Genomic DNA, 10088 nt, shown 5'->3' with positions numbered 1-10088 from the left:
AGTGCAAAATATTAAATTTATTTAATTAACAGTAATCGTTCATGCAGAAATACACTTTAATAGCACAAATCCCAACATAATTAGCAATAGTGGCAAGATTACCAAAATACCGTTGATGATAGTTGAGTGGGAAAATGGAAGGTAGAGCATTATGGTCATTTGGGTTTAGAATTAGTGAAAGATAACAATCAACTTCCTTAGTTTTCATTCCCACTTTAAGTGTTCTCCATTATCTCTTCATCACAAAAAAACACTCCATCACAAAGACTCCCTCAATTGATGACCAAGGTCAATTCCTTTCAAATTCTTCCTAAGTACTAAGAGAATTGCAAGCTTCTAAGGGGTAATGGCATCTATTAATCCTATCATTAACCTTGGAAACAAAATCCAAATGAGAAGATATGAGTTTTCTTGATGTTCTTTACCTTGTTCTTGAGGAAATTGGGGGATTGGGTTTAATTTTGAAATCTGATGATTCTAGGATGTTCAGATGGGTATATTGGGATTAGAAAAATGTTAACGAATTATTTTTGGATTTGAATTTGAATTGAAAACCATGAAATTGTGAAGTTTTGTAATTTGGGGGGAAATGGGGATTTTTGACATAAGTGCTTGAATTATGGTTTAGGGCTTGGAATTAGAGGTTAAATTGAAGTTATTGGGGGTATATTAGTTTGTATACCTCTTTTGGGGCATGAATTCTAGGTTTGGTGCAGATTGGGTCGAATTTGGCAAGTTTGAATTTTTTGGAAAAATGCAGAGAAATAGCTCTCTAACTTGAGTCGGTCGACCGACATGTGGCATCCGGTCGACCGACTTGATGTTTAGGCAGGCTATGGGTTTTAATTAGCCGGTTGACAGGCACCAACCTAGGGTAGGTGGTCGACCGGCCTGTGCTGGCAACCTAGTGTTGGGTTTGTTTTCAATGGGTTTTGATGGTTAACCTTAGGGGATCATAAGCAAAGGTTCCTAGGACATAATGGAACATGTTTAAAGTGTATTTAGAGCCTAGTGACGTTTATTAAATAGTTATAGTAGGTTTTAGTTTATGAGAAAACTAAATCTACGTTTTATTGATTAAGACTTAGGGCTATCTAAGGACGCTTGAAGTGAAACACACTTGGGTCGGTGTAGCTTTATTTCTCGAATCCAAGTAAGAAAGCTGGCATATGCATCAGCCCTGTTATATTGGAATACAGTTATGACCGCATATCTGAATTCATTAGGGTTAAGTACCCATTTTTATGCATATGATGTTTGTTATGCTTATTTAAGTTGAATTATCTGTGATTATTCGGCATGGTCCGTATGCTGTGTTAATCATGCAGAATGTAGGTTGTGACAGCAAGGCCGCCATGGGAGTGTTGTACACACTCGCTTGACGTGGACCGTATGCTTGGTGCTGGGAGACGCGCCTCACTCAGCAAGGCCGTTCAACACGGTCGTGTAAATGGATTATGTTTTTAAAATGGCATGCTGATAAGCTGGGAAAAACGTGTCAATGATTTATATGATTTGAATGAATGTATTTATAATCTGTGAAGCATGTTAATTGTGGCTTATATTTAATGCGTTTATTATTATGCCTTGTGTGGTTTTCTTGCTGCGCCTTTGGATGCTCACGGGTGCTCTATGGTGTAGGTAAGAGAAATTGAAAAGCAGATCAATCATGAGTTAGAGGGATTTGGAGCGACACGTACATGTTCAGCCTGCTCGGCCGTCAGGGTCGGGATATTCATGGGACTTAGAGTAAAAGTCCATTTTGTCGCTTAGGTCGACATATTTTGATAACAATGATGTAATAACTTTTGTTTAAACTCTTTTTGGGATCCCTTGAAAATATTCAATGTTTTAAATGGAAAAGTTTATACATTTTGACCAAATTTTTAGAGCCTAAAGCTTTAATTAGCTTTAATTACACTTTTGAGTCTAAATGACTCGTTTAACGAGTTAAACACTACTTTAAATACACAGTGTAACTATCCTTGATTAGTAGGGTGTTACACATCCCATAAGGAAATATAAATATACTAAAAGCAAAAATAGATTTACAAACCAAACAAATAGATATGCTAATTAAACAAAACAAATAAACTAACCAAAAAAAAAAACTCTACAAAATTCAAATCATCATTTTTTTTAAAATGATAGTCATAGAATGAGATTTTTTTTTTATTCAAATAGTTATCATTTTTTTTTTAAATGATAGTCATAGAATGAAAATTTTTATATTTTCTTGTGCAATAAAAGGCTATTTTGCGCCAAAGCCCTTTTTTCGGCAGAACAGTAGCAAATAAGAGTACAATAAAGTTTTGATGTTAGAAACGAGTATATTGTACTCAATTGGGAAATCCTATACTATTCAAAGTAAACTCCCAAATGGGCGCAATATTGAATTCCACAATGCTTTAAGGGAGAATGTGAGTGGTTAAATTAATATCGATGAGATTATACTATTTTAGTATAATATATTTTTTAAAGTATATATTTTTTAATAAATACAAATATTTTATTTATTTTGTAAGATGATTAAAAAAGTATTGGGTTCTTTTTTTTGTTTTTGTATTTTTTTATGAATATGAACAAAACATCCTTCATTTCATATTTTTTTTCCAAAATATATTATGTAATTTAAATGAAAAAAACTTTTACATATTTAATATTAGTTTAACAATGAACCTTATTTTAATATATTTTGCTTTGCAATTCGGAATGGGCTGCTTTCTTCCCTCATTTTAATGTCTATCATCTCAGTTATTATGGTTCGGATCATAGAGCACATCTCACCAAATTTTCTTCTTAGCCAATTTATTGTTCTCCTTTTTTGGCATTGCGTCAACATCGTTTTCATTTTGAAGAAGCATGGGTGAGTGACGTGGACTATGTTGGCACTACCCCATGTCCTTAACAGTGTCTCTAATGTTCCATCAAACCTCTCAAATTAGAATCAGCATTGCTTTCAACATCATATACACTACACCAAATCGTTTGTGTTAGTGGCTCGGTGACATTGTTAAGAGGAGTGTTTGCATCAGTGGAGCACTATCATAAACCATGTCATTTGCATCAGTGTCCCACTGATGTTAATGCGTTTATATTAAAAAAATGGGTTGAGGCCAATTTAATTTCTAACCTAATTTTCTTTACTACCTTTATCTCAGCCTCTCTTTTCTCTCTTTTTTCTCATCTTTCTTCTCTCTTCTCTCTCGTATTGTCCCTCCCTCATGGAATCTCTCTCTCTCTCTCTCTCTCTCACAAATGGTGGGGTTTTGGCCCAGGCGAATGATGCGACGATGGGGCTCGGGGGTCTTGGCGACAGCATGGATCAAGGGTATTGGCGACGTCGGAGTTTGGGGGTCTTGGCGATGGCTTGGCTTGAGGGTATTGGCGACGACGGAGCTCAGGGGTCTTGTCAAAGACGTGGGTCGGGGGTTCGCGTAATGAGGGGCTGGGGTCAGGATTGTGAGGCTGGGGCCGCGGGGGGCTGGGTGTGCATGGGAGTTGGGCATGTGGGGTGTTGAGTTCACGTGTGGCTAGGGTCGCCGTAGGGTTGGGTTTGACAGTTTTGTTGGATGGTGGTTTTTCAAGGTTTTTCTTTTTAATATATCATTTGTGTCAATGCCCAACTTTCACAAACGTGGCATTTGTGGCAGTTAGGCATTGGCGCAAATGATAAGCGTTTGCATCAATGGAGAATTGCCACAAATGCCGCGTTTGTGAAAGTTGGGCATTAACACAAATGTCAAGGTGGTTTGCGTCATGGGATTTCGTGTCACTTTTAAAACTGACACAAAAAATTAATTTTTACAGTAGGGAACTGTAACAAATGACCATTTTCGTAGTAGTATAAGAGATATTAATGATAAGAAAAAAGAACCAATTGCTCTCGATCATTCATCATTAAGTTGGAAGATGGAATCATTACCATAAGGTGGAAAACAAACTTGATGTGCTTTACTATAAGGAGGAAAAGTATTGGGAGGTGGAAAACAAACTTGTGCTTTACTATAAGGAGGAAAAGTATGGGGCTGCTCGGGCTAAAATCAATTGGTTGTGGCTTGGTGATCATAACTCGTCCTATTGCAATAAATGTGCATCCTCAACGAAGAAGAAAAATGTTATCCTAAGCTTTCTAAATGATAACGAGGATAGAGTGGATAGTGGTGATGAAATTTAAGGCATCTTCCAAGAGAATTTTGTTTCTCCTTTTCAATTGGATAATCCCACAAATGAGGACTTTGACCATGTTCTTGAGGCAGTCACTCCTCAAGTTACTACTAGTATGAATGCCACTTTGACCTGCCCATTCTGTTTACCGAGTTTTTCAGAAACTAGAATTATGAAAGATTAGAGAGCGTAAAAGAAAGGATTTAATAAAAGTAAACAAGGTTTTTACAAGGTTGGGGCGTTAATGAGCCTTACTCCACGAGACAGTTGTATTAGAGTTCTGGGAACTTTTGGCAATGGAGATTTTTACAAGTTTGAGTAGAGTAACTGCTTACAATCAAAATCTCGGATCCCCTCCTCAGTGCACCACTATTCGTATTTATAGGCACATGAGTGCACTGGGCTTGGGCCGAGCTAGTCCGGGCCCAACAAGAGTGTAAATACCATTGGCTTCTCCGATGGGAGCCCAATACAAAGGATTGAAATAATAAACATACATTAAACAAAGCCCATTAGGCCAGCCCAAAGAATATCTTATTCTAAGACATGCAACAGACTGGTGTTTCAGTCTGGGTGTTATGGGCTACGAGGAAGATTTGGAGGACAAGATCGGTCAGAGTAGTGGCGGCACAGTTCTGAACCAATGACGTACAATCCCGAGGTAGTCTCTTCTGCAGGTGAAGTGTGGGGACAACACCCCATGTTTCATGGGACGATGTTAGTATCTCGGACACTTTATCTTGCCAAACTCAAACAACCCATCCCGGTCTATTTACCAAGGTCCCCCTCCATTTACTAGGGCCCCGCTTCATTTACCAGGACCCGGGTTCACCCACAGAGATCCCAGCCCAATCTTGGATTTGGTAGCCGCGACCTCCTTTACCGTACCTCGGGGAACATCTCAGTACGTAGTCTCGGGTTTATACATCCTGCCCTGACAATAGTCCCGTCTTACTCTCTCGGTAGCCCTTAAGGCCTTGCCGAGACTTGGGCCGCCAATACCAGTTTTCCCTTCGCCTAATGGGCACGGTCTGGGTCTAAACTCCCAGCAAAGCGGCCCATGGACTTTCAGAGTGGATCCGTACATGCGAGAAGAAACGGGAATAACAATTACCCCCCAAGCCTTCATCTGGGCTTGCGCGATGGAGGCTTGTCTCCCTCTCGGCACATCTCGGCACTTATATATATGTGGCAAAGTAATAGAAAAAAAAGGCGGTAATTTATTTTGGGTGCCTGCCACTTGTAAAAGTTATATTTTTTCAGACTAATTCCTTCTTCGTTTTCAGAAGAAAAGGTCAATCCCCTGCTTCGGCTTCGGCCACTCGTTTTCTTCTTCGGCCACGGTGTCTTCGATGTCAATCCCTTGCTTCAGCTTCAAATCTCAGCTTCATATCTCCTCCATCCCTCAAATCTCCTCTATTTCTCTCTCTCGTCTTTCTCTATCTCTCGGTCACTCCGTTTCCAGTCATTGGACTCTCTCCCTTACACCGACGACATCGTGCCTCTCTCCCTCACACCGACGACAAGGGACTCAGGATCTCAGCCAGGGAGAAGATGCTGCAGGGTCAAGCATCAGTGATCTTCGACGGGTGAAGAGTAGATTTGGTAATCACTCTCTCATTTATGAATTATTTCTTTCAGTATTTTTCTTTTTCTTTTGTGATTTTTTGGTAACTATAAACAAATTTTTTTCCTAGTATTTAGCTCTCTCTCTCAAGTATTCTTCAATTTTATTAGATTTGGTGGTGAGGGCTAGACGGTGCTTTGGTGGTGAGGGCTAGATCGGTGCAGGTGGTGGTCGACTGTGTCTTGTGCAAGGTCGGGGATAGACGGGGATTGAAGGATAACGAATGGGTAAGATTTTTTCTCACCTGTTTTTTTTATTTTTTTGCAAAAGAATTAGCATAAAAATTTGTGGAGAAGCATTCTTTTGATTCACTCTAGAGTCATCTACTTCAGATTCTTATCACATTTTTTAAGCCTTTTGAAGTTATTCATTTATCTATGATTTTGTTTTTTTTATTTATATCTTATGGTAACAACTTTACATTTTCTCTCTTTCCAGAAGCGAGATGATGCTCGATAGTTTATGAAGTTTCTCCATCTAGATCTTGGTGTTGGTAATGCAGTTTAAGCTTGCAAAATTTAACTTTGCATATTATTTATGCAAATTCTTTTATTTTTCATCAGTTGAATGAGAAGCTTATGCTGATTGTTTATACTTTGGAATTCTGCCTTTGTAATTACGTGCAGAACTTCCTGAAAGATCTTATGGAGCTGATTGCCGCATATATCTTCCTAAAAATCCTACAAGCAGGTTTAATAATGTTTATGTATGATTTCTTCTTCAATAATCTATTTACTTATGATATTCTATGATCGTATCCTCTTGGTGTACTGTGTACATCTTCTATGTTGCAGTTAAGCAGACTTCTGACTTCTCTATGTTTATAATATTTTAATTTCTATAGGAAACACTTTTTGATGAATTCGTTTTAGCTCATATTATTGGATGGTGGGGTAAAGCTATATTGCTTCGTAATCAGCCTCTTCTTTGGGTGCTATCAATTGGATTTGAGATGATGGAGGTTAGTTCTTTGACAAATATAATATGTTTTATTGTGTGCCTTTCATAGTTTATTTAAATTGGTTCTGCTTTCTCCTTCTTTGAGCGGAGATAAAATGTCTTTTATGTTTCCGACAAGTGTGTTTTGAGTGCTTTGGTGGTTATGGCTGTATATTAAAGCTTATCTTGGCATTTTTAGCTTACCTTTCGTCATATGCTACCAAATTTTAATGAATGCTGGTGGGACAGTATTGTTCTTGATATTTTGATCTGCAACTGGTTTGGTGAGAACTCAATTTATTAACAATTTCTGCTTATAAATTGTTGAGCTCTATCCGTAGTCATAGTTTTCAATTATTTCTTCTACAATATTAAGAAGATTGTGGCTATAATTTTTCATTGTCTGCTATATGAGCTTTCTGTGCAAATTATGACAAGTTTCTTTTGGTGTGTATGCTATAGGTATCTGGGCAGGAATGCATACTGTTAGGTACTTTGATGGAAAAACGTACAAGTGGGTTGGGATAAGCCATCAGCCTAATATTATTGAAAAGTATGCTCTAAGTTTGGTGTTTTAGTTTTGAATATTTAATGGAGAGTTAATATTATTGAAAAAGTATGCCCTGATTTTGGTGTTTTAGTTTTGAATATTTAATGGAGAGTTACTAAGTTGTAGCAAGAAGTTGAAAATTGGATCATATTGTTTGGAGTAGAAATACGTGTTTTAGTGTGTTTTTTTTCCATGTAAACAGAAAATCATGGATTCCCTGTACTTTTTAGCTTAAGAAATTTGCTTGTCATGTCTCATTTTCTGTTTCTTGTGAACCTTTGTTATTGACACCGAGTTAGATGCATTTTTTACTGACTCAGGTCAAAAGAACACTAGAACAATTTACACCAGCTCAGTGGGACAAAGATGAGTGGAATCCCCTGCTTGGTCCATGGCGTTTCATTCAAGTTGTTAGTCTTTGTATCGTCTTCCTCACAGTAGAGCTCAACACCTTTTTTCTGAAGTTCTGTTTGTGGATTCCTCCTCGAAACCCCGCTATTGTGTATAGGTTGATATTGTGGTGGCTAATAGCAATTCCTACAATCCGCGAGTACAACTCATATCTTCAAGACAGGTACACTACCCTCTTTCTCTATCTGACATAATCACTAGTAGCACATCATTTTCCTTTTCTTAAAATGAATTCATATACCCTCTTGGCCTACCATTTCTAGGGTTTTAACCTTTTCATAATCACTGTGTCCAAATTGCAGAAAACCAGTGAAAAAAGTCGGCGCATTCTGTTGGCTTTCCTTAGCTATTTGCATAGTAGAGCTTCTCATTTGCATCAAGTTTGGACATGGTATGTTACTCTGCAACTATTATCAATCAAACGATGTAACTACTAAGAATATTAACAATAATAATAGGGGGGCTCAGTATATTGAGAATAATAACAATAATAATAGGGGGCTCAGTATAATTTAGTATTAGGATACTAACTTTTTTTTCTACATGCTAAGAAACGAGAGAGAGAGAGAGATTAGGAAGAAGAGTATTGCTAGCAGTCTCACTCCCAAATATATATATAATTATATATACAGTTACAGTGTACATCCTTATCATACTGGTTTTGTATAGTTCATCAGTAATTCTCATTCTCCACATATTTAAGTTGTCCGAATTGTTAAGGATATTATTTTTGCCAAACAAAGTTGGATAGGCATTTATTTCCCCGTATTTTTGTTTAGTAATTGTTTTCCAAACTTTTATTGGTGGAATTGTGTTCTCTTCTAGTTCTCTATGCATCTAAATTATTTTCTCTGATTAAGAATTTGTATGGATCGTAACTTTTGAAACACGTGGATTGTAACATTCAAGCATTGTTGCAGCAATCACAAGTGCATGTTCAAAGTGCATAGTTTGAGGTTTTCAAACAAGTTTCTGCATTTTGTTTATGCAATATTTTTTCATGGCAACTTTTCATTTGGCTAGAAAATAATTGCTAGAAAACTTGTTATATGTAGAAGTTGAACCTTGCATATAATTTTGATATTCCATTGCTCTTAAAATATTTAAAAAATGTTATACTCCAAATCCAAAACTAATACTAATCCAAAAGAAAAAAAAAAGAACAGAATAAGTAAAGAATAAATGAAGTACCTAACGTATAATAACAAGAATGGGCAGTAACCAAACAAATTAAGAACTGAAACAATTGCAAAAATGGAGCACCTGATTTTTATTTTTAGGTACCATTTGATCTATATAATATACATGGATATATACATGTAACATCAACCATACATTATATATCAATGAAAAATTTAAAATAAATCTCTTGTTTCATATCAGGCAATGAGTCTATATTCCTCAGTATTACTATCTGCTATTGATATCTGATTTCCATGTCCAGGAGAGGATATTGTTGTATGCATCTGTTTGGCAATCTTAATATTATTATTTGATGATGAGGGTGAAAATAACTTAATAGCTTGTTGCTAAACTCTTATTTGCTTTCCCAATTTCCATGAGCCTAGTTCATAGCTCCTACCAGTTTTTCTTCTGGGTTTATTCTAGCTATATAGTGGTTGTAGTTAAGGTGTTTGGTCAAAGGCAGATCTCTTTAATGCTTTAAATTTTGTTATCTATGTTTCTGTAAATCCGCTTGTATTCAGACCATTTATTAGAAATTTTGTTCTGCATTATGCCAACACTACAACAATTATGCCTATATATTACACTAAAATATCACATTACAACAATTATGCCCATATAATGCTTTCCCAACAACACTAACTGTTTTGGTTAGTTAGTTGTTCATTGTAACTAATTATTGTTATTTTGTAGATTAGTTACTTTATTAGTTTTGGTCTTTTCTGTATATATACTCTTTTGTATCATTACTTTAATGATAATTGATTCTATTAATTCAGTCACTAAGTTTGATTCTATCTGCTTTTCTCTTTTTCCTCCTCTGGGTTGACGATGGTTCTTGGTTGTGGACGAGCTATTCTAATTATTTTTCTTCTGTTTGGGTTTGAGTTATGCAGGTTTGTAGGCGTGATGGTGGTGGTGGTGAGGGTTCATGGTAGTGGCTCAAAGGGCAAAGGGTGGTGTCTTCTTCATATCAATGTCTGGGTTGTTGAGTGATGCCGAGATAAGATTTTATTTTCATTTAAAAATGGGTTTGTAAATTTGATTATTTTACTTTTGAGAATAACTTGTGTGTTTCATATTTCTTTCTGTTTTGAGTTTACTAATTATTTTTAAAGATTTATCTATGGTTGAGTATGTTAAATCTTTTATTTTGAATTTACTGCATATTTTTATACAAATGTATGTGTGTTTTTTCATAAACACATG

At 36.4% G+C, this 10088-nt stretch overlaps 2 protein-coding genes across 2 annotated transcripts; both read left to right on the top strand.

The window, feature by feature from the left end:
- The first annotated feature begins 6017 nt into the window (after positions 1–6017).
- Positions 6018–7311, top strand: LOC133832433 (CDP-diacylglycerol--serine O-phosphatidyltransferase 1-like). The gene is made up of 5 exons (XM_062262777.1): positions 6018–6021; positions 6421–6500; positions 6639–6755; positions 6933–7017; positions 7196–7311. The coding sequence occupies exons 1-5, from the start codon at positions 6018–6020 to the stop codon at positions 7309–7311; spliced, it is 402 nt and encodes a 133-aa protein (XP_062118761.1).
- A 171-nt stretch (positions 7312–7482) lies between these two features.
- LOC133832432 (CDP-diacylglycerol--serine O-phosphatidyltransferase 1-like) lies at positions 7483–9817 on the top strand. The gene is made up of 3 exons (XM_062262776.1): positions 7483–7857; positions 7997–8120; positions 9776–9817. Exons 1-3 carry the CDS (start codon positions 7583–7585, stop codon positions 9815–9817), a joined length of 441 nt encoding a protein of 146 aa, XP_062118760.1. The 5' UTR covers positions 7483–7582.
- The last annotated feature ends 271 nt before the right edge of the window (positions 9818–10088 follow it).

The sequence above is a fragment of the Humulus lupulus genome, chromosome 4 (assembly GCF_963169125.1).
Source record: "Humulus lupulus chromosome 4, drHumLupu1.1, whole genome shotgun sequence".
Lineage (NCBI taxonomy): Eukaryota > Viridiplantae > Streptophyta > Magnoliopsida > Rosales > Cannabaceae > Humulus > Humulus lupulus.
Note: the sequence above shows the minus strand (reverse complement) of the source record. Positions and strands in the feature narration are given on the sequence as shown.

Excerpts from the sequence above, each read along its gene's own strand:
- LOC133832433 (XM_062262777.1), top strand. Across the intron at positions 6,756-6,932 it reads TTGGATTTGAGATGATGGAG|CTTACCTTTCGTCATATGCT; the intron begins GTTAGTTCTTTG and ends TGGCATTTTTAG. Across the intron at positions 7,018-7,195 it reads TTTGATCTGCAACTGGTTTG|GTATCTGGGCAGGAATGCAT; the intron begins GTGAGAACTCAA and ends TGTATGCTATAG.
- LOC133832432 (XM_062262776.1), top strand. The coding sequence starts at position 7,583 with ATGCATTTTTTACTGACTCAGGTCAAAAGAACACTAGAACAATTTACA. Across the intron at positions 7,858-7,996 it reads AACTCATATCTTCAAGACAG|AAAACCAGTGAAAAAAGTCG; the intron begins GTACACTACCCT and ends TCCAAATTGCAG. Across the intron at positions 8,121-9,775 it reads ACTATTATCAATCAAACGAT|GTTTGTAGGCGTGATGGTGG; the intron begins GTAACTACTAAG and ends TGAGTTATGCAG.